Source organism: Penaeus chinensis, chromosome 3 (assembly GCF_019202785.1).
Source record: "Penaeus chinensis breed Huanghai No. 1 chromosome 3, ASM1920278v2, whole genome shotgun sequence".
Classification (NCBI taxonomy): domain Eukaryota; kingdom Metazoa; phylum Arthropoda; class Malacostraca; order Decapoda; family Penaeidae; genus Penaeus; species Penaeus chinensis.
The window spans coordinates 28,176,728-28,201,194 of NC_061821.1; the positions used below are offsets into that span (position 1 = coordinate 28,176,728).

At 35.2% G+C, this 24,467-nt stretch overlaps 1 protein-coding gene across 5 annotated transcripts in view; it reads left to right on the forward strand.

Moving 5' to 3' along the window:
• Positions 1–24,467, forward strand: part of LOC125045650 (protein MON2 homolog) — a 39,179-nt gene that overhangs the window by 12,891 nt on the left and 1,821 nt on the right. Inside the window, exons 8-34 of one of the 5 annotated variants that reach the window (XM_047643061.1) lie at positions 1,902–1,985; positions 4,570–4,767; positions 5,344–5,520; positions 5,722–5,954; positions 6,224–6,366; positions 6,704–6,858; positions 7,066–7,269; positions 7,537–7,785; positions 7,998–8,229; positions 9,487–9,659; positions 9,858–10,033; positions 10,267–10,429; positions 10,579–10,723; positions 10,957–11,078; positions 11,192–11,323; positions 11,789–11,923; positions 12,278–12,436; positions 12,656–12,798; positions 13,072–13,237; positions 13,371–13,505; positions 13,993–14,133; positions 14,395–14,579; positions 15,440–15,624; positions 16,858–16,968; positions 17,273–17,423; positions 17,634–17,716; positions 19,188–24,467. The exon at positions 19,188–24,467 is cut by the window's right edge and continues 1,821 nt beyond it. In XM_047643061.1, coding sequence (XP_047499017.1) covers positions 1,902–1,985; positions 4,570–4,767; positions 5,344–5,520; positions 5,722–5,954; positions 6,224–6,366; positions 6,704–6,858; positions 7,066–7,269; positions 7,537–7,785; positions 7,998–8,229; positions 9,487–9,659; positions 9,858–10,033; positions 10,267–10,429; positions 10,579–10,723; positions 10,957–11,078; positions 11,192–11,323; positions 11,789–11,923; positions 12,278–12,436; positions 12,656–12,798; positions 13,072–13,237; positions 13,371–13,505; positions 13,993–14,133; positions 14,395–14,579; positions 15,440–15,624; positions 16,858–16,968; positions 17,273–17,423; positions 17,634–17,716; positions 19,188–19,393 — 4,386 coding nt within the window. In that variant the 3' untranslated portion in view covers positions 19,394–24,467. The remainder of the gene's footprint in view (positions 1–1,901; positions 1,986–4,569; positions 4,768–5,343; positions 5,521–5,721; positions 5,955–6,223; positions 6,367–6,703; positions 6,859–7,065; positions 7,270–7,536; positions 7,786–7,997; positions 8,230–9,486; positions 9,660–9,857; positions 10,034–10,266; positions 10,430–10,578; positions 10,724–10,956; positions 11,079–11,191; positions 11,324–11,788; positions 11,924–12,277; positions 12,437–12,655; positions 12,799–13,071; positions 13,238–13,370; positions 13,506–13,992; positions 14,134–14,394; positions 14,580–15,439; positions 15,625–16,857; positions 16,969–17,272; positions 17,424–17,633; positions 17,717–19,187) is intronic. The other 4 variants (XM_047643078.1, XM_047643070.1, XM_047643085.1 and 1 more) reach the window with 4 other exon arrangements.

Genomic DNA, 24,467 nt, shown 5'->3' on the forward strand with positions numbered 1-24,467 from the left:
TTTTTTTCATTATTTTTTCTTTTATTATTATTTTTTTCTTTCAGTATTCTCCTTTAACTCTTGAGTTTGCTTTATTAACTAATTTTTTGTCAGTGTAAAACCTCTTTAAATATTCACTGTTCAAAGGCTTCTTCTTCTTAAATATCCCCTTGATGATGGGTGAAGAAAGAAAAACAAAATAACTACGCTCTGGTAATGGCGCCGCGCCGACTTTGAGTGTGGGAGTTTGGCACATCAACCCGAATCACCAGCTGGTAGCGCTTTGGTGCGCCGCCGTGGCATACAGACGCACGCTACAGATCGAGCAGTTCGTTTTGACGCCTCACGGCATGACCTGTTGGGAAGGGTTTAAATCTCTCTCCTGTTTTCACTCATATTTTGAAGACAGGTTCAGGACTGTTCAGGATATTAAAACTAAGCTGGTACATTAGAAAGGATAAGAGGACTTCTTATTATGTTTGATGATAGTGTTAATGGAATGGATTTTATTGTCGATTTTATTAGGAGAATTCATTCTTGTGCTAATCTATAAATTAGAATATTAATATGTTTAACTGTATGCTTTTTCAGTTTTATTAAAGATTGTCATTCATGTGGTTGCCAAAGAGAGCAAGATTTATTTAGATAGTTTAACTGTATGCTTTTTCAGTTTTATTAAAGATTGTCATTCATGTGGTTGCCAAAGAGAGCAAGATTTATTTAGATAGTCCAGATGGACAGTGTGTATATCAGTAATTCTAGACATATATGTATATATATGTATATATATGTATATATTTGTATATGTATGTATATGTATGCATATGTATGTATATGTATATATATATGTTTATATATGTATGTATATATATGTATATATATGTATATATATGTATATATATGTATATATATGTATATATGTATATATATGTATATATATGTATATATATGTATATATATACATATATATGTATATATATACATATATATACATATATATGTATATATACGTATATATACATATATATACATATATATGTATATATACGTATATATACATATATATACATATGTATATACATATATATATATATATATATATATATATATATATATATATATATATATATATACATATATACATATCTATATATATATACATATATACATATCTATATATATATATATATATATATATATATATATATATATATATATATATATATATATATATATATACATATATATACATACACAAAGAAAGGCATTTGTGTCCAGTAATATGAACAGATGTAGTTTATTTTAGAATTAAGCCTATTGATACAATAATTTACATCTGTCATTATTCTTGCCAGGGATATTAAGAGTAATTTTCTTTTTTTTCTTGAAAGTAGTTTTTTTTTAACTGCTTCAGATTTTCTTGTTGTTTGTGAAATCTGGAGGACCTTTTCCTTATTCTTTGTAAAAGTCATCAGTGCTTTATGGTTACACAATTCACCTTACATTCAGTATTGTTACATGAAGTTTCAACCTTTTCACTCCTAGGAGAATGAATTTGATGGCTAAATTTCTGAAAGTGAAAATGATGCAGGGTTCTGCTAATTCGGAGCAAGTTCTCAACAGCGGTAGAAACTAACTGGAAGATTTTAAAGAGGTTTTACAGTGTTTAGTGATTTTTATTTACATCTCTGATAATTTGTGAATTTCATCCTACAGTACTAGTGGACATTTCATCCCCTCTCCCCCCCTTTTTTCCCATTTCACTAATTTTCCAAGATCAGTAGAAGAGCCTGATCTGTATTTTTTCATTGTAAGTTCTTTCTTTTAATTTATTGCTACCCACTTTTTGTTTATTTTTTCACTTTAATTCCTTTCTTTTAATTTTATTGCTACCCTCTTTTTGTTTACATTTGCGCTAAAAGACAGGCTTTGACGAGGGGATGAGAACGTTTGGTCTGGAACTGCTTGAGTCCATCCTCACCACTTACCCGACCATTTTCCATGATGTGAGTCTCTTCCCCCCCTCCCCCATTCGCCTACTCCCCCTGCATGCCATTGCTTTTGTTTGTCTGTCTGGTCATGCGTTTTATTTTTTTTTTGTTTCTTTATTTTTTGTTCCTGTGAGTTCTGTGATTTTTTTTTCTTTTTTGTGATTTGAGCGAGGGCCACGGGTCATATTTTTGGATGGTGAGTCTGGTGATTTTGAAGAGTCGTGAGGTTGGAAGAGTATCTATAGAAATGAAAGGGAAGAATTGGAAAATAAGTAGACCTTTAGTACGAAGTATATAGTATGAGGAACATGGAGTTAGTAAAAAGTAGAAAAAAAAAATTAACTGAAGAACAAGGCTTCTCAGTAGTTAAGGATTATAATTAATGGGTTAGATCTTTACTCTTTGAAGTAGAAAGTAGGAGGCTTAGCATAATGAAGGCATGCCATTTAAGATTACCATAGGATTTTTTTTTTTTCATCCAGAATTCTTTATTATATACAGTTATTGAATAAAAGCTAATACTCTCAAGTAAGATATAACATGGAATTTGCTACATATCGGATTTTAATTCATTAGCAAATATTCTTTAGCATCAGCCCAGTTCTAAAGGTCCATGCTTTTTTGGTCCTTTAGATAAGCATGGATAAGCCAGATATACTTATTGATATGAGAAATTGTCAGATTTACAGTATGTTTTGATGTTATTTGTAAATAGTGAAATTAAGAACAATTACAAGGGTTTGCAGTTGTTGAGTGTTTCATTCATTAGAGAGGATTTTAACGAGTAAGAATTAGATTAGATCAGGAAATGTGAATTCTGTGAGAACTTTATTTGCATGTATAAAGTTATTGATCTTGGTCTTGGAAAATGAAGAAAATGAGAAAAGCAGAAAGTTTACTATATCTTGTACAATTATCTCCTTTTGCTCAAGCAGTTAGATAAAATTGTTGTAAAATATGCACCAATTAAACCTCTATTTATAATGTACAAAGTGCTTCATTGCTTTCTTAAACACTGGAGAAACCTCTTGAGAAAGAAATTATATGTACATAAATGAACAAATATATGATTAAATTGTTTCTCTTAACATTGATATTCAGATGTATGTAAATGCAGCCCAATAACTCATTTTATTTTTTACAGTCATGCATGCACAAGTTGATGTTTATTTCTCTGTTAAGTCACCTTCTGGAGCACACATTTTGCTTTGTTTGTGTATTTAATAGTAAATGATTTTTACACCTTCCTACTTAACTGTGTAAGAGAAATATCAAATGATGTTGAACTCTCTGTTGAGGTATGCCATCAGTTTTAAATATTAAATGTTGTTATAATAAAAGTAGTCCAGTGACTATTACATAGTTCTTTTCTGTCTTAACCCCTTGGATCCAGTTGCTTCACGGCAATCACATGGACCAAAATATGGGCCTTAGGCTTATGTGAGCGGCTGCTCTGCTGGGTGCACTCAAACACTCATGTGCAGCGATAAGATTCTATGCCTCCCCTTTGCAATGTTATTTTCTCTTTTTAGCTTTTATGCCATTTTCAAATGTCCATATTTGTTATTTGATTTGCATTATCCAGGTGGAAAGAGACTGTTTTTCATGCACAAACTCCATATCATCTTTAGTCTCTAACTCAGTGCAAGAAAAATAAGAAAAAATAACATTTTGCTCTTTGTATTGTCTTTTATATTTTTTTGTAATATTCAATTTTCTGCTATACAACCTGCACCACTGGTTGCAGCGGCCAGGAATAGGATGTTGAGCTTGGAAATGGCATCCCCCCCGGAGCTGGCACTCTTCCAGTCATGGCTCATGGCTCTTACATTCCACACTCGTCTATCAATGGGAATACTGCAAAAGCCCCTTTCTAAATGCTAAATGAGTTTAGTCACCCACCAAGAGGTTTGTGCACTCATGGTGACTCCTTCCCATCACCCTGGCCTTCAGCTGCAATGCTCACGACTGCAAGTTCCTGGCCCACTGCCAGATTTTTCAATGACAGTATGTTCACGTCACCCGCCCCTCAAGTCAAATTTTTTTGTGATGCGATAGTCACATCATATGGATTTTAGGTGTTAAATTTAGTCCTTAAATGGATGACAGACTATGGTGTAAATAGTCAAGGGTTGTTTGTGTGATTGGCACATGTATGTAAATTTTGCACAAGGAAAGATTTTGAGGTACAATCATTACTTTGGCTTCTTGACTACTGAAGTCTTAGTATGTTTTTATCTATTTATTTATCTATGCATCTATGCTATCTATCTCTCTATCTATATCTATCTATTTATCTATCTATCTATCTATCTATCTATCTATCTATCTATCTATCTGTTTATTTATCTATCTCTATCTATCTATTTGTCTACACACACACACACACACACACACACACACACACACACACACACACACACACACACACACACACACACACACACACACACACACACACACACACACATTTTTTCATACTCTTTCTCATTCTCCTCCAGTATAATCCCCCCTAAAGAAAAGAAAAGAAAAGATTAGAAAAAAATTGATCGGCCATTTTGCTAAACCATGTTCCGTCGTTTTTGTTTTCACCTTCAAGCACCCAGAGTTCAACTTCTTGCTGAGGGACCGCGTGTGCGCCCTTGTGATCAAGCTATTCTCACCGAACATCAAGTACCGAGCGTCAGTCCCCGCCAGTGTCCAGCAAGCCACTCCCCTGGACAAGCCCTACTTCCCCATCGCCATGAGGCTGCTGCGTGTCGTGTCAGTCCTCATTCAGAAGTATTATCCCTTGTTGGTAAGTTGTGTGTGCTGTGGCGGCCTTTTCAGATTGTTCTCTTTCTTTTGTCGTCTTTCTTTCCCCCTGATTGCTAAAAATGAATAAATCCTCCTTGTTTTCTGATGGTTGATTTTTAGGTTGTGTATTTAGGGAAATAAAAACCATTCTTGGGTATGGTTGGTTTTAAAAATAGGATACTAGTTCATGAAAATCTTGTGTTCATGAAGAGAATGATTTCTTAATTTCTAGTTAACATTAACTGTGTCTATCCTACATTTAAAACAGGTTCATAGAAAAGTAAGGATATAGACCATTATGGAAAAGTTATCAGCTTAAGATGTTTTTTCTTGTATATTGGTAGTGTTCGAGAGTTAATAAAGTATTGTATCAAATAACTTGTTAAGCATTGGATACCAACAGTATATCTGCCAGAATAATTATTAAATATGACAACACTCTCAAAATGAAGTAGAGGAAAATTGGATGTTTTGCCACTTATTTTGTTCACCATTTCATCAAACACCATTTTAATTCAATTGTTCTTCAGTTAAGTAATCCATATTTTACCTTAATATTTAATCTCGCTTCTGTAAGGTCACACAGTGTGAGATCTTCCTCTCATTCATGGTGAAATTCCTGGATGGAGACCGGCCAGTGTGGCAGCGTGGCTTGGCCCTGGAAGTTCTGCACAAGATTGCCACACAGCCAGAGCTCCTCAAGTCTTTCTGCACCAATTATGACATGAAGCCCCATGCAACAAAGATATTCCAGGTAAATGGTTTGTTTGAAACACTCTTAGGTTACACGTTTAAGTTAAAAGAAAATATGTATATGCATATATATTTCTGGCAGGAGTCTTTCCAAATCTGTTTTTTTTTTTTTTTTTTTTGTATCAGGTTTCCTTATAAGAAAAGTGAATTGTTGAAATTTATATTTATGACATTCATTTAGCATTTTCTCCCTTTTTTGCAGGACATTGTAAATAGCTTGGGATCCTTTGTCAAATCCCTCTTCATGTCCCCCCAATCAAGCATAACCTCCCAGTTGGCTGGGGGAGGGCAGGGAGGAGGGCAGGGGCAGTCGCCGGCCATGCTTGCTGGTATGCCTGTAGGCCCAGGTGTCTCCCCACAGCCTGCCTTTTTCTATAGGGGTGTCTATCTTCCCCTGTGTGTCAACATTCCCACAGGGCAGGCTAAGTCATCTTAGTAAGTGTTTTGTGAGAAGTAGAAATATTGCTGTTGTTTAGGATTATGGGTGTTTTACTATGCATAGGTTAGAAAATAGAATTTTCTGTGTATTACTGTGAATTTTTTGTGCTGCTCTCACTTTAGGAATTATGCATTGCATAATTGAGCAACTGTTTAACTTTTAGTTATTATATTGTCCGTATTGACTCATTAATATTCAGACCTGAAGGTCATTTCAATGCTTGTTTGGTGTGAATGAGTTTCCTAATAATGAATACCTCTCCCAGCCTTGAGATGCTGGATAAGCTGGAGCCTCCAAACATCCCAGATGGCTACGGTGTAAGTGTTGCCTACTACTGCCTGCTGGACATCATACGCTCCATTCACTTGGTGATGATGGGACCCCAAGCTACAAATGATGGCCAAACAGGTAAACTTTGATTTTTTTTTTATGAATGTATGTTTGATTTTGTGAATGAATATTTGATTATAAGATATTTCAATCATTTAATTAACTATTGTTGCATTTTGGCCTTGCATGTTTTTATGCATTTATTTTCTACATTCAATTTTCATTTTTCTTGTACAATCTTAAATTTTTCTCTGAACAAATTCTCGTGACTTTGCTGAAAATATGACAAAAGAAACCAAAGGAGAGTTATGTATCTTGCATGCAATTATGGTATTTGCAAGATCAAAGGAAATGTTATTTTTAGCATGGCAAGAGATAAAGCTATTTATTTGCTATTTACAATAACTATTCACAGGACTAATGGATCAGTACAAGCCAACGGAGGGTGACAGGAAGATCCATGAACAGCTGGTGAACTCTGCATGGTGTGGCCTTTTGTCAGCACTTACTGTGTTGTTAGAAGCCTGCACAGATGAAGCTGCCACAGAAAATATACTTAAAGCTATGCAGGTGTGTTTAATTTTGAAGTGCAAGAGAAAGAAAGAAATGAAGGGAGGGAGAAAAATATGGTTCATAAATATTAATAGAGCCATTGGATCTTTATGTGGTATTGATGTATTCTTAAGAGCATCAAAATGATAAGTTTGTTAAACAGTATTCAAGGATTTCTTTCTGCTTTTGTTATCTGGAAGTAATAAGCAACTCTCCTCATTCCAGACCTTTGCCAGTCTAGCAGGTAAACTAGAGCTGACAACCCCTCGTGACACTTTCATCACAGCCCTTTGCAAGTCGTGTCTGCCTCCACACTACACCTTGACAGTCCTCAATAATGCAAGTGTTGCTGCTGCATCTTCATCAATGTCTCGGGGTCATCAACGCTCACCCAGTGCCGAATCTCAGCACCCGTACTATGACGCTGAGGTATGTCGCTATAGTGTGTAGATTTGGTAGATGCTTTCCACAGTACTATTGCATGGAGAAACTTTGAAGTAAATCTAATTATGGAAGAATATCCATCATTATCATTATAGAATGCTACAGAAATGCAGTCTAAACATGTGTATTTCTTTGTGAGATTTTTTTTCCCCAATTAATCTTATATTGAAAACTTCATAACCTTGACATGCTATTAGGAAGCTTTATGAATCTGTCTATAGTATACAGAATGGAAATGATTTACAGTAGCAGTACTCCTTACAGGTACGACACCAGGTAGTAGCTGTGGGGACAGCTCTCGCAACCCCATCTTTACCTGTAGGAGCACAACAAGGCCCTGTGATGCTTACCAATAAGAACCTGCAGTGCATGCGTGCGACACTCTCAATGGCCCACTGCCATGGGGGAGTCCTAGGGGCAGCCTGGCACCTCCTCCTAACTACACTGCAGCACCTTGTTTGGATCTTAGGACTCAAGCCATCCACAGGGGGTAGTTTAAAGGTAAGGCTCTTTTAATGTGTGGAAGGGACAAAGGTCTGATGATATTTTTCAAGTGTAGATATATTAATTTTCCCAAACTGTAGCAGAGAATAAATTATCCAATGGGGATTAGAAGGATAAGCACAACTCTGGCACAACAATATTAAATCAACATAGGTTAACTAGTTTCATAAGGATTTCTAGTTTCTTTATTACTTATCTCTTCCTCTTAGGCTGGAAGAAGCACAACAGAGACCAATGCTGTCATAACAACAGCTGTGATAGCAGACCTTCCTGTTCTGTCTTCTATGCTGAGCCGTCTCTTTGAGTCCTCTCAGCATTTGGATGACGTTGCCCTTCATCACCTCATTGATGCACTCTGCCAGCTCTCTCGAGAGTCAATGGAGCTAGCATATACCAACAGAGAACCCTCTTTGTTTGCTGTAGCAAAATTGCTTGAAACGGGTAAGGTTTTCATGTTGAGCAATCACTTTTTGAATTGAATATATAGCTAATTTCAGTAAGTAACCTAAAGAGAGAAAAAGAAAGTGATGAGTTAAGGTCACACAAAGGTGTTCTCACACCAATTGAATTTTTGAATGTTTTGTTAATTTAAACTTTCATTTATAACATTAGCATCGATATGTTCATGTTTAAGTACTCTGTCTAGTTATTTTAGTTTATATTGATGAACATATTGATGGTAATGTTATAAATGAAAATTTAAATGTTATAGATCAAAGTTTAAAACACACCTTTGGATGTGTGTACCCTCATATATTTCTGATTTTTAACTCATATGATCCAGTTGATGTGACCTTCATATCATGAAAAAAATTATCTTGAGGGGTGGGTTACATAAACATGCTACCATGGAAAAAAATTGGTTAAGGACCAGGCTGAGGGAACATGCTGTCATGAGAATTTGGCTGAAGGCCAGGGAGATTTGGAATGTGATAAGATTCAGTGAGTATTTAGGAAGGGGCATTATTTCCATTGAAAATTGATTTTGGAATGAATCATCCTTAAGCCATGACTGGAAGAGCACAGGCTCCAGGGAGGATGCTATTTGCATTCTCAGGATCCTAATCCTGTCAGCCATGACTGGTGGTGCAAGTTATATTTAAGAATATTTAATATTGCAAAAAAATAATAAGATGACAAATAACAAATGTTTTTAATTGGTATTATTTTTGCACCAAGGTATGGACTGCTTAGAGATATAAGATGGAGTCTATGCAAGGAAACAGTATTACATTTGGATGCAGCATATCAAATAACAATTACAGGCATTGGAAAATGTAAAAAAAAACTAAAAATGCTTTTGCAGAAAAAGAATAAATAACATTGCAAAGGGGGACATGGAGTCTTGTCACCACACATTTGTGTGCACCCTGCCTATAAGCTACACACCCATCAGAATGGCTGCTAAAGTGAGCCATATGCCCAGATTTTGGGCTACGTGTGGGTGGCGAAGCACTTAGATCCAATGGGTTAATTTTCATTCAGAATTGCAGTCGGAAAAAAGTGACATTGATTTAACTTATTTTTGTAATATTTTGTTAAACCTTCAGCTGGAACAGTATGATTAGATTGAATTTATTTTGTTGATTTGATGTACAGTAACATGTTTCTGAAGCCTCTAGCATGAACAGGGGTGATTGCTATGAGCTAATTTAAACATATTAGGTGAAACATATATCAAATCTCTTACCTACACAGGGGTTGTTAACCTTGGAAGAGTGGAAGTGCTATGGAGGCCAGTGACCAATCACCTCTTGGATGTATGCCAACATCCGCATGTACGGATGAGAGAGTGGGGCGTGGAGGCTGTCACCTACTTGGTTAAGGCTGCCCTCACACACAAACACAACCCTCCTTTGAAGGATAATCAGGTATTCATTCTTATTTTCTATCTAATTTAATTTAGAAACAAAGCAGAAGGAGAAAAGTATTAAAAAATGTAAGGGAAAGGAGAAAGATTCAAGCATCAATGTATGTACTTGTTGAATAAAAAATAGGCCACAAAGTTTAAGTTATGTAGATATATAACTTCGTGTATACACTGATTCTCTCCTATGTTTGGATTACAGAAACTGCAGACGCTGTTGTTATCGCCATTATCAGAAATATCACTTGTGGGCCACCCTGATGTACGGCAAAAGCAACTGGAGTCTCTCCTGCATATCCTTCACTCCTGTGGTGAGCTCTTGCATCATGGCTGGCCTCTGATCCTGAATATCATTGGGGCTATTAATGACAATCACAGGTATGTTTTTGGGTTTCTAAAAGTATTACAGAAATTTGAAGTGGATGCGTGATACATCATAAAGCTAGAGTTACAAAATATGACAAGCAGAATTAAAGAGGATTGGATAGAATTTAGAGTATTTGGATGATATGAATTTAGTAACAGTCATTGAAGTGAGAATTTCATCATTCTAAGTTTAACATAGCAGTCTTCTGTTCTTGTTGATTCCTATTAATTCCACTCCATTCCAGTGAGCATTTGGTGCGACTGGCCTTCCAGTGCTTGCAGTTGGTGGTTACAGATTTCCTGCCCCTCATGCCATGGGCTTGCTTACCTCTCACTGTGGATACAGCAGCAAAGTTTGGTTCTCAGACTCAAGAGCTGAATATCTCTCTCACTGCTATTGGCCTTATGGTTAGTAGGACCTAGGATGTTAATTTAGATGTGTTTTGTTGTCAGTTTGTTTTGCCAGAAGTTAGAATATTGTTTTGTTTATATTTGGTATAAATTAAGAAAACAACAAATTGCCATTACTAATTTACAGCTGTCTTTGTTTATTTCAGTGGAACATCTCGGACTATTTCTACCAGAATCAGGAGAAGCTTCGTGCCTCCCTTACATCTGACAACCAAGTATTCCCTGACTTCCCTGGGGTACCCAACATGCCGCCTTTTGACAAGCTGTGGATGTGCCTCTATGCTAGACTAGGTTGTTAGAAGTGTTAATTTCATTTTGGAAATGTTAAAGTGGATCATTTGTTGCATTTTGGAATGAGTTGAATGATCTCTATTTAATTTACCTTAATTTTTATCTGAAGTCTGTTATAGGTAATAAGATTAGTGTCTAGAGTGGAGAACTATTAAACATTGCAAGATTTTGTTTGAAAATTGACATGGTGATCTCAGCAATCAGGAGGCCATTAAGACAGTTCTCTCTTTTAGGTGACTTATGTGTTGACTCAAGACCAGCTGTTCGCAAGTCTGCAGGCCAGACATTATTCTCCACAATTGCAGCTCATGGTGCATTACTTCACAACCAAACTTGGCAAGCAGTCTTGTGGCAGGTATGGGACTTCACTTGTAAGATAATTTAGAATAAATGAAAGTAGTAAGTAGATATTGAGACATTACTTGAAATTACCAGTTTTACTTACTGTTTTCCTGTTCCAATCCAAAGGTATTGTTCCCTCTACTGGACAAAGTACGTCAGTTGTCGGACTCTGCAAGCACAGACAAAGTGGACCAAGGTGGCAATATTTTGATACATCACTCACGCAACACTCAGCAGAAACAGTGGGCTGAGACACAGGTTTGTAAAGCTTCACTTTGATGGAAAAGAACTTTTTTTCTGTTGCTAAATAAGATAATCAATCCATATCTGCCAGGCCATGCCTATAGCTGTCATAAAAAACCGACTCATCATGCCGGGTATGGCTATAGGCATCGCGATGCACTAAAACAAGCCGGGCGGGAAGTCCGGTACATGTGGCGGACTCCCGGACCAAATAGCAGGACAGTTGCCAAAAGTCCCTGGAGTTAGTGATTCCGAGAGATTTCTGATACCGTCATTAAAGGGTTAACAAAACAAAAATAAATTATTTTTCCCACCAAATTACTCATAAGATCTAATTATGTTTATTCACCATAAAGCTGAAATAAGTTTCAGCTGTCAGTGAAAATACTGCAGATAGTAACCATTTGTAAGCTGTGGATAAATAAGGCATCAGTTATCTCCGGACAAAGACATTACTGACCAATCCTCGTTAATTACTAGGTGCTGACACTGTCTGGTGTAGCGAGGGTGTTCAGTACAAAGCAGAAGATCCTTCAGGGATTGGGTGACTTTCCACGGGCATGGGCTCTTCTGCTGGACTTCATCCATACAGCGGCACTCTCCAAAAGCAATGAGGTAAGAGCTGAGAAGGTAGGGAATGGACTGGATAGCGATGTGTAGACACTGAGATTGATTTCTATGAAAATGTTTGTTTATGTGAATGATGTCGAGATACATAAAGATAAGATTAGGACAGCGGCAGAAGGTGAGTTGGTGCATAGGTTATTGAGTGAGTAAATGAGAATGAGGGTGAGAGTAAAAGATGTGAGTTAAAAGGAGTGAGTGAATGAATGAATGAGTGAGTAAATGAGCAAATGAGTTGGTGAGTGAGTAAGTGAATGAGTGATGTTACAGATTCATAGTGTTATTCCAGTCGGGAATGCTACACAAAAGTCTATTGTAGTAATTTGCCAACTTTGTCTTCAACAGGTATCTTTAGCTGCTCTTAAGTCACTCCAGGAGATGCTTCAGGCAGGACGGTCATCTACTGTTGTCTCATCAGGTTCCTCAGATGACTTAAGTTCCTCCTCAAGTCTACAGTCTCCTCTTCCAGAAGATTCTATAGCAAATTGGAACACTGCTTGGAAAGTGAGTTTTCACATGTATTTGCATGATAATTCAGAGTGAGAGTGATTTTGGTATTTGCATTTTTTTCTGTTAAAATTATGTTCATATGTATATCATAGAATAGAGCATCGATATCAAGGCTATACATAGGCATATTTTGGTAAGTTATAATAAATACTGGCAGGCCTTATAACTCTGGGCTCAAATTGAATTTCTAAATTGCACCTCCCTTGTTTGCAGGTGTGGCACACCATTGGGACAGAAGTGACCAAACCTCCACCAGAAGAAGTGACAAGAGGTTCTGATGCATATATTCCTTCTCAGCCTTTCCTCACTGCCTTGGTTCATATTTTCCCACACCTTTTCCAGCATATAAAACCAAGGTGAGTTGTTACTGTGAAGGAGAAAAAAGGAATGCTACAAATTAAGGTTAACAGCACTTGTGGAGGTCCTTCTTAGGCATATTTTGTGATTGGTGTAGGTGGTATGCTAGAATAAGATACTTAATTCCTCAGTCATCTAGTTCACTAATAATTTGAGTTAGTACAGTATAGTGTGAAAAATCAGAGAAAAATAGCATACATACTGGAAACAGATATCTATTGGATTAAAAGAGTAGGAACATGCACCAACAGTTTATACCACTTACTTCACAGATTTGTTGTTAGTGACTTTACCCGATTGGCGGCAGTGCTGTCTGGCTGTGTATCAGTCCCTGTTCATGGGGAATCCTCTCCCTTCATTCATCCATCGTTCACGGATGTTGTGGTGACACCTCTACAAGAGGGTGTCTTGCAGGCCCTCACTGTAATAGAGAAGGAGGTTAGTTGATATATTATAATTTATAATAAAAAATTCAGTCTTACAGTTCTATTTTTTTTATTTCTAAAATTTCTGAAACCTTTTACATGTTTGTTCCTTGAAGAATCGACTTTTCATTTTTTTACCCCTAAAGATAACAGAAGGAAGTGTATCATCCAGAGCTATGGTTCCAGAACTCTTCACTCTACTTCTCCAGTTTTCACACTACAGTTGTCAGGCTCCTAGTTATGGGAATGTGCTCACAAGACCTCACACTACCAAGGGCTCGGTAAGTAGCTGTGCTGTAATGTTGCATTGTGTGTTTCTGTATGTAAGTGTTGAAAGTTATTTTTATTGATTACATTTGTTTATTTGTTTTTCATGCTTTACAAGTGTATGAGGATGCACAAGTGTTTCTATTTCTGTGTACATGAGTCTTTTGTGAACATGCATGGCCATTGTCAAGAACATTGGGTGTTGGATGGCCTGACTAAAGTTAGTGGATAAGAATATATATTGTCTGGTAATTACTCAGTGAAGCATCCACCCATTATTTTTTTACTGACAACTGAAGATGGAACAGTTCTTGACTATGGCTCATGCATTGGGGTCTGCATTATATGCTCAGGTACTGCTAGGTAATATGACTACCTGTTATGTATTAAGGATAAACAGCTAATTAGTTTTTTTGTTTTTCTTCAAATTATGTAACACTTATGAAGAAATTCTCTCACCTGGGCCAAATGATGATGTATCAGTTATCTCGCAAACGTTAGTTTTATTTACAGGCAGATTGGGTGACTATGAACTTCGTGCCATTTGCTGAGCGCTCCATGTCCATGTTGGTGACTCTGTATCAAACCACCTGTGCCTGGAAGGAGGTGATAGAGGCTCAAGTTTTGAAGAATATTATACAGGTGTGTTGTTTCAGTCTGGCTATATATATTTCTTAGATTGCAATTTTTTTTCCCTGTAGATGCAGGATAACCTGCCATTGAAATCCTGTTCTTTCAGTTGTATTGTGAGGCATCAGTGATTTCTAGTTGACCATGTGACCAGCATTTTCTAATGAAGCTTTTAAATGAGTTGTCAGTTCATGTGATTCCTTAACAGTATCCTTACATCATTAAATATGGATGTATTGGGTTTTTAACTCATGGTATTTTCTGATTTCACAGGGTATTACAATGCCCCTCCACAAAAAGTATCGGTGCCCGGCACAGACCACATGGAAGCTGGCTATTACAACACTCCTCGCAGTGCTGCAGGAAGGCCTGCAACTTGCGAGAGAACATCCGACTCACTTCCGGGAAATGTGGCCTGTCTTGGCCACTGCCCTTGAGAGTTTCCTATTTTCTGAGAGGTGAGAACCTATTTCAGCTGCTTCGTTATGAAAAATTGTAGATTCATTTATAATGAAGAATGAATGTGAAGTAGGGTAAATGCATATACAAGTAAGTGACAGTAAACTGACAGATGAATTAGTTTTGTATTATTTTGTTGTGCATTGCTGAAGTCAACCTTTTTACTTTGATTTTAAATTGGATTAATCTCTAAAAGGAGGAATAAGTAGGTGAATGTGGATAGCTGTTAACAATAAGAAATATATAAAAGAAAAATAGCAGATTGATAAATAACCAGAGAAATAGCTGACAAATAAAAAGAAAGAACACAAATCATTGTTATTGTCAGTAACTGAGTATCCATGATTACTCATCTGATTAGTTACAATTTAACCTTATGAATATAAGTTGCTTCTAAAAAGGACCTAAGGGTTAATGATAAATCCAGAAGGAGTTGTGGGCCCCATATCCTTATGGGAGCAGATAGAATTTGTAAAGATAACAGTTAGAATCACTTTGCTAACAACCCCTCTAAGCTGGCACTCTGGCTTAAGGTAGAAATTACCCAGGACAACCTTTGAAAAAAGTGGCATCTACCAGGGTGAGGCAATGAGGAAGCAATGAACTCGAGCTTACCACCATTATTCTGACGGGGGAGTATCATATTAAAAGAAGTAACATTATCATTTTGATTGAAGACATACACTTAGTAAATGGAATAAATGATATTGTAAGTCAAATTAGGCAAACAAGGCAGAGAAAGCAGGGAAAAATCACAAGCAGGAAACCAAATGTGAGAAAGTAGACAGTTTTAAAGGGATGATTGTTAAAAAATGCTGAATAAATAATAATTTTTTTTTCTATATATTATCCATTCCAGCCCACCCCCAGCAAACCAAAGCAGCGAAGATGCAGAGAGAGACGAGAGCATAGACTGCCAAGTAGTGGAACTCATACGTGAGGAAATCTTACCATACGCTTCCACGACTCCCAGTGACTTTATTGTCTCCATTATGGTACTACTTAATAAGGGTTCAATAGAATCTGCATCAGGAGGGGATTCAGGTAAGAATTTTATGTAATTTAGAATTGGGAATGAAATGTAGTAAAATTGGTAATGATAACAACAGCAATGAATATTAAACCCATTGGCACTGAGTGCTTACACTGTCTGCAGTAGTTTTGTTCTCTGAGTTTTGTTTACATATAAATGGCTCCACAAGCTCTTAATCACCAAGGAGTCAATTAGTAGGCCCACAAGACCTCACCTGATATTCCCATTCTTTGATGTTTTGGGAAACTTATTTTTGTTAATGCCTTGGATATCATTACTCTTATTTTTTTATTGACATTGGATGAATATAATGTTTCTGTCAATACTAATAGGGATAAGAAAATGAGAAATAGAAATCTTTCTGTAAATCAAGGAAATGAGTAAACAGCTGATATCAGGTCGGACTAAGGTGCCATCAGTGTGTAAGCAAAATTAATAAATAAAATCACAGAGGTCACGGAATGTATATCATGCCATTATGGCTCTATGAGTTAATAATAATAGTAATAGTGATAGTAATAGTAATAATGATAACAGTAGTGATTGTGATATGATAATGCTAATGATAGTGGTAGTGAAATGGTAGTGATAGGGATAGTGATAGTGATAGTAATAGTGAAGGTAATGAGGATTATGATATTGATGGTGAAGATGATGGTGATAATGATTATGAAATTGATGATATTGATAATTAAAATCATAATATAAATAATATTAACCCAATGACAATGGGTTTATGTACTGTTCCCTGTAGTATTTTTTTTTGTTTTTGTTTTTTTTGTTTTTGTTACATACAGATGGCTCCTCATGTGCTCAGCCACCAAGGAGTCTATCAGTAGCCCCTAGTGACCACTCTAGTGTTTTTCTTTCTAATACTATTAATATTGATATTGTTATTATTCTTATTGAGTTTATGATTATTAAATTGTTATTAAGATATTAATAACATTAAAAACAATAAAATAATGCAGATGAAGCTTTAAAAAAATCAAGGAAAAATGATGATGATGATGATAATGATAATGATAATGATAATGATAATGATAATGATAATGATAATGATAATGATAATGAAAAAAATAATAGTAATAACAGTAATGATATTAGTAATGATAATAGTAATAGTTATAGTAATAGATATAGTAATAATAGTAGTAATGATACTTGTGAAGATAATAGTAATGATGATAGTAATGGTGACGGTAATAATTATCCTTATAACTGGAAAAACTGACCTTTTATAGAGTGTGAAGGCTTCAAGCTGCGAGAGGAGTTTGCCAAGACATGCTTCGAGACCCTCCTGCAGTTCTCATTACTCGCACCAACTGATTTTGATGTCAAGCTTGATGGCTCAGGTACGAGTTATCAGTTTTCCATGTATTTTTTTTTTTACTTCTTAGTTATGGAATGATATGGGCTTGTAAGATGTTTGTTCTGGGTTATGTTCTTCTCTGTTGTAAAAAATAGATTATTAAATTATATGGAAATTTATGGAAGGAAAGAAAAAAAAAGTGAAATCTGTTGGATAATTGTCATGATTTATTTGGAAAGAGATTGTGGATTAACTGCAGTTATTATTTTGATTTTATAAAATGGCAAGTGTTTCCACTTTATATAAAAAAGAACAGTAAATGCAACTTACAAACTTTACAACTTCAGCTCAAGGCTCAACAGGAAACATGGATAAATTAGGAGCCGCCCCTCACGCGACCACGAAATTAGCTGTCACGTCTCTGCTTCATCGGTTTAGAGAAGTCCTTGTCAAGTATGTGGAAGATGAGAAGCTAAGTGGGAAGGCACCACTTCCAAGGTATGTCTTTCTTGCAGGGTTTGGGTGTATAGGGTTTTGTTGTGGATTTATCTGTGCATATAGTGTGTGCTTCCTATATTGGATAATGTGATGGGTCTTTGCAGTTGCATGTTTTTGTTAGAATGTACATATAAGATTTGATTTGTATTTATAAACTGCTTTGTACCAAATTTGATTTGGGCATTTTACTAATGGCTGTTCTTTTTTCAGGCATAGAATAGCTGAAATAAGTTTTGTATTAAAGGCCATAGCAACATTGTTGAAATCCTTAAAGACAGCACCAGTTGAGAAAGGTAATTGCTCAAGGTAGATTCATTCTTATATTATATCAGGGAAACAAACTGTTTTACTTACATTTTCTTATGTGAAGTTATATTTGATTATTATTGTTTTTGTTTCTATTTTCCTATTTTGTAACTGTATCATAACTTTTATTTTGTATTTTGATATTCCAGAGTTGTTTTAAAACAATCAATTTTTTTTGCCTAACTTTTATAATAAACTTGACAGTTTATGTTTTTATCATGCATACATGTACTCTCCACTCGGGTTTTGTTTTATTATTAATTTTGTTTACACTTAGCTAGCACCACAATCATCTTGTCAACTAAGGAGTCAATTACTAGGCATACCTGACCATACCAAATTACAGCATTAATTGAAATTTTGCAAAGAAAGGTTTTTATTACTATTATTTTTGTTAATGAAAATTTCAGTTGTTACAATGTCAGTGGGTTTATTTACTGTTCCCTTTAGATTTTAGTGAGTTTTGTTACATACAGATGGCTCCATGTATGCTCAGCAGCAAGGAGTCTATCAGTTGGCACTAGTGACCGATCCTGATTTCCCAATTCCTTGAATTGGTAGGAAATGTGTTTTTCTTTCCAATACTATTAATATTGATATTGTTATCATTCTTATTGATATTATGATTATTAAGTTGTTATTAAAGTATGAATAACATCAAAGACAATAAAATAATAGAAGTGAAGCTTTAAAAAAATGAAGGAAAAGAGTAAACAGATGAGATAGGTAAGACTAATAGCTGACTCCTTGGTGACTAAGAACTTGAAGAGCCTTCTATGTGTAAAGACAATATATAAAACTTTTATTACAGTGGGCATGGCATTGTAGTCTTGTCACCTGTGCTCACTGGGTTAATGATGAGGATGATAATAAGGTGTTAATTGACTCCATTGTGTTTAATTGCTTGTGAAGCTGTCAGTGTTCAAACAAATCAGTAGAATAAAACCACAATGTACATTGTATATCCCCGTACCAGTGGCTTGCAATAATTGTTGTTCCAATATGTGTTAACTAGCGTCAATCAACCTTTAAGGGAACTGAAAAAAGTTGGTGAATATCAAAACTATGTTATAAAAGTTTCACAGGAAACCATCATGCATAGTCTACTTTTATTGTGCACCTTGTTTTTGTTAGGAATTCTGGACATTTTCCATCGGCTTTTGTATATATAATACAGTGGATTCATTCTAGTGATATGTACAGGTTAGGACCAGGTTAAGGCAAAGGATGCAGAAATGATAAAAGTTGAACGTGACCAAATGTGAACATAAAATTCTCTTTGAAATAGTTCCTCAGTAATACATGGCAATGTTTTTTTTTAGCTTACACTTGTTCAAAATGAGTGGATTTGGTAGAAAAGTTTTTCATGGTCAAGCAAAAAACAAGTTTTTGTGTTGGTAAGCAAGGAAGTTTAAATAGCACCAAGAGAGTTAATGAATACAATTTCTTCCTTGACAGTGGACAGTATGACCTGGGCACAGCTGATTGGACTGTATCCCCACCTGGTGGAAGTAGGAGGTGCCAGCAACAATGGGACTCCACAGCTATGGCGTTCCCTGAGAGAAGTCCTTTTGCAGTATGCCCAGCTGTTGCGTGCTCCTGTGGCCACCTCGGAGGCTGATAGCAATGATAATCAGGTTGTCAGTATGGTGAATGGAACATAGAGGAGGAAATAAAGTATTAGATATTTATTTGAAATGTCATTTTAATACATGATGTAGGTTGAGTGAATATTAGTATTAGGAAAGACTGTGGTTTGGAAATTGTATTTTTGGGTATTGTTTTTTATTATTACAAGAAAAGAAAATTTAGGCCATTGCTGTAGAAATAAGGACATTGATTGTGTTCAGGGAAACCGAATGCAAAAAAGAGAGGGAAAGAGGGAGAGAAAGTAATTAATTAAAGCAGTTTGATAATGAAACTAAGCAGTGGATGAAAGAAGCTGGAAATTTTGATTGAGCACACCCATTATGATATAAGAGAGATATCACATTTTGATAATGCTTCTGAATCCATGTATGGATAGTAATGGCAGCTCAATGTGTTAAGAAAAATGAAAATTAAATTTATTTTATATTTTTTTTCTAGGGATTTGAGGTCATTATTAACAGTACTATTATTTTATTTGAAATGTGCCAGTTTAGCATAGATAAGTGAGCTCATGTGGTTTATAAGCAGCAGAAAAACCTACCATGTTTATTTTCTCCAATTGCATAGTGATACACAAAAGTCTGTGGAAATGAATGTGATGTCTTTTTGATGATTGACCATAAGAGTCTGTTGAAAAATGGAGATGCCATTTTCTGTGTGTGGCTGGTGATTGATGACTGTTGTCCACGTGAACCAAAGCTGAAATGAAGGAAAAATACGGAATTCCGATTTACTCCTAAGAAACCTCACCACCTTTTAATATATTTTTTCCCCCCCACCACTTCCCATCCACATACACACCACTGAATGTATGTGAGCTTTGCATAACCGAGGAGTATCAAGGTGGTCTGACTTGCAATATTCCTATGCACGCTGTTTTGCAGATCACTTTTCAATAAATTGCTTTGCTGTTTCTCTGTTGAGTGATCTGTATGCAGCTTTCTGGTACTGTTATATATAGATATATATATATATGAATATATGTTTATTATGAAGGCTTATTACAGTATAAGTTTAATATATAAGAAATGTGTACCTGTCCATGGGAGCAAAGAGAAAATGGGATATGGAATTGAATTTTTTGAGTGTTTTTCTCTTTTCTTCTGAATTAGACTATAGAGAATAAAATTTGTCTTTAAGGTAGAACTGATCTGCCATCATGCAAATATTATAATATGTTTTGTCTGCAGTGGTTATCTATACAAAATGGAGGTGTAATATATATATGTATATATTTTTCATTTTTTTCTTTGCTTTCTTTCTTATTTTTCTGTTTTTCTTTTTTTTTTCTAATTTTATTTATTTATTTTTTTTTTTTTAAGAAATCAATTTTATTTGACTCTTCATTTTTTACTGCATGATGTAAATGAGAAGGTGAGATCTTTGGTCACTTACTCTTCTAGAGTCCAGATATTTCAAAAATATTTTTTTTTATACAGCTCCCTTTATTGGGAGGGCATTTTCTTTCAAATCTTAGTTACTGTCTTGGACTTTCGTAGGTATGGTGCATTTTTTTCTGTTAGGCAATGTATTCTGTATTTATACTATTGTTTTTATTATTTTTTTTAAAAGTTCTAGTGTATGCCCAGTTCAGGTTTGAAAATACTTTGTCCAGAGGAGAATAACTAGAGAATGTATAAACACATAATGGATACATTGTCTTATTCTTTCAATCTTTCTCTATTTTGTTCCTGGTGTTCTGGACAGTATGCTGCCATTTGTGTAGCAGATGATGTATTTCATATTTTGCCTTTCAGAAGTATTTGAAGGTAATTTTGCTGCCAGTCCTTGCAAGTCTGTGGTAACATCCTGTATTGAACAGAAGGGCCCCAATCTTACCGGCCACTTAATATTACTGAGCAGGAAATGGTAAGAGTGCTAATGCTATTCACGCCCTGATTTATAGGTAGGCAAGAAGGGTAGCTTCCTAGGGTCCTCAACATCTTTTGGGCCTTCACATTTTAGGTACATTCACATGTGCTTGATTCCTCTAAAGACTATATGTGTAATAATTTTACAGTGATAGGAGCAAACTTTATATTGATTATTTCCATTTTACCAAAAATCAAACAAACAAGTAATAGCTATCAGAATGGACACATAACATAATTTATATATGAATTAGGTTCATGGGCATGAAAAAAAAAAATTATGCATTTCTCCCTTGATTTTTTTGATGTCTGAGGGTTTCTAGGAAACAAATATTGTTTTCAGTCTTTATTTCAAATTTCCACTTAATTACGTTCCCTTAAAGAATGAATAGGTTTGAGCCCCCACTTAAGTGAATACACATGAGGACAAATGTTTGTGTACTTTCTACAATCTACATACATATTGTGTATCTTCGGATTTGTATGCTTAGCATTTGTATAAAAAATATCTTGCATCTGTATTTTCTACAAGAGTTAAATGGAAATATTTGGTGTGACTATTACAAAAAATAATGGGACAAGCCCAAGTATATAGAGCTTCTCAATATGTTAAGATTATAGTCAAGGGGCCGGATTCACTAATGTATGATTGTAATGCATTTAACAGTGGTCAATTACCATCACATTTACCAGCGATGATAAGATGGGATTCACAAAGAGATGGTAACTCACCACGTAAGAGTTACCATTGCAAATCGACCTGTCCTAATGAAAACTATAGTTGAGCAATGCCTCCAATCAACAAGTGCCATACAAAATTCTTTAGGTTCCTTTGGTCAAATCCATAAGCATGTGTTGAAAATTTGAAAATTTATTTTGTTTAATTATATCAATCACGTGGGATGTTGAAAAACCTCCCTGGCTATTTATTGTCAACATGAGAACCAGTACAAACACTGTCATACTTGTAGCTGAGTTAACATAACATTATCTACTGTCAACTAAAGAATCAGCCCAAAACACAGTTTTTATTTAATTATTTACTTAATTCTCTTCATTGTCAAACAAGGAACTGAACCAAACACACTTTTTATTCATCTCCATTTATCGTCAAAGGAAATAATCTAAATTCGTTCTTGTCCCACGTCCGTAAGTTTGTGTTTCTTTTGTATTTTTAATAATAATGTTTAAGAATAAGAATGCTTTAAGAATTCACTGATCTATCGATTCTATATACTTTTTATAATCTGATATGGGCCTTTGTTTACTTATAATTTTCCTAGAGTTTGCATGAACACTAGTCTTGCTCATTTAATGTGAACTTTGCATTTCTACTCCATGTGATATGTATTTGCCATCATTGTAATCATGATAGTTATTAAAACAAACCAAAAACTGCTTAAATATTGATTTTTGGAAGAGATAATATGTGATGATGTCTTTTGCTAGTGTTTTGATCAGTGGTAAAATTTACCATGGAAATTCTGATGGTAAGTGGATACCACTGCTGTCTGGTTATGATGGTAACTGAAGTTACCAGCGATTTTACCATTGCAAATGCGTTAGTGAATTTGGCCCAAGGTCATTTCCCTTTTAACCTTGGTTAGAAGCATTGGCAAGCACTCTAGGGGGCTAGACCTGAGTTATATTGGCCCAAAGTCAGCATATTTTTTGTAGACGGTAAAGATCTGTAGTCAGTAATTGTCCTCAAAATTTGTGGAGTGCTATTGTGCAATTATAAAAACATTTTGGAGCCAGCTTAGGCATGGCCATGAAGGTTTTGTGAGTGACAATGGTGCTCAGACTATGCTTCTGGTGTGATAGGAAGTACAAGGTGCATGAAAGAGTAGACTGCAGATTGGAGGAAGTACACAAAAAATTTCCTTTATTTGAAAATGTATACACATAAAGCAGTAAAATGTAAATGTTTACTAGATATCTTAAAGATGGCTCCTAGTATGTCTTCCCCTAAGGTAGGGGACCTCTGTATAGAAGCTGCTCAGAGGCCTCCACGTTTTTCAGTCTGGCTCTGATACAATTCAGACAAGCTAAGAAAAAAAAGACAAGTTGGTGAATGACTGGCTAAATTTAAATCAAATGCTGGAAAGTTGCAGTGTATAAAATGTACAGAAGAAAATTTAATCTTTGAGTGAATTTCTGATACCATTTTACTTTGCTGTAGATAGAATTAGTGTAGGAAATATTTTTGGTTTAGGAATACAAATTTATTTATTGTGATATGTAGTTTTAAATACCACAAAACACACGTGTGTATATATAAATATGCAAGAATATGTGAAAAATTAAGATGAAGTGGATTTGCTGTTTTTGGAAAAAATGTTACGACTTTATCAATTTACTTTGGGAGGAAGTAATTTTGATTCCTAAAAGATGGAGTGAAAGTTTCCCGTAAATGACATTTGAGAAACCCTGCGTGAGTTAATAATTTTCTCATTAAACTGTTCTATACTTTCTTTTGTAGGTGTTGAAATTTGATAATTTCTCAGTGTACATTGTTATAAGTGTCTGTAGATACTTAGCCCTTCCATACCATGACTTCGTGCATATGCACGTGTATTGTATGTGTCTATAGGATTCTCATGTGAGAATTATATGTCAAAAATATGGATTTTGTACACATTTGTCCAAGGAAATTAGCACCAAGTTTCACTGATTTATGCATTATTGATTTATATGTATCACCTACAGCAGATTCTACGTAGTGAATAGAAATGAAGCAATATTAATATTTAGCAATGATTTTTATTTTACTTCTTGTTACCCTTTTTCTTTCAGACAGGATTTTGTTAGTCATTATATTTGCCTTTATTATATAATCTCAGAACGTGGCTTCTTGTACTAGATATTACATTTTTGATCTGTTGAATATGCTGGATTTCTTTCTTTTGTACTTCTTTTGCACATACATACATACAACAATGAAGCCACATCCTTGTTAATCTGTTGTTGTCACTAACTTCCATACTTAATTTTGAATTGTCCTTATTTTAGTATGCATGAGTATCTCTTACAGTTTTTGTTGAAAGAGTACCTAAATGACATGCCATTCGTTTAATTAGAAGTGCATTACATTATCTGTAATTTTTACGGTAAGTAGAGAGGTTCTTGGCCAAGTAAGTGTGTGGTGATGCTTGAAGATTTGAGACTTCAATTCCTGTTCTTAATGGTTTAGATGACTGTATGTGTCCTAGATAGA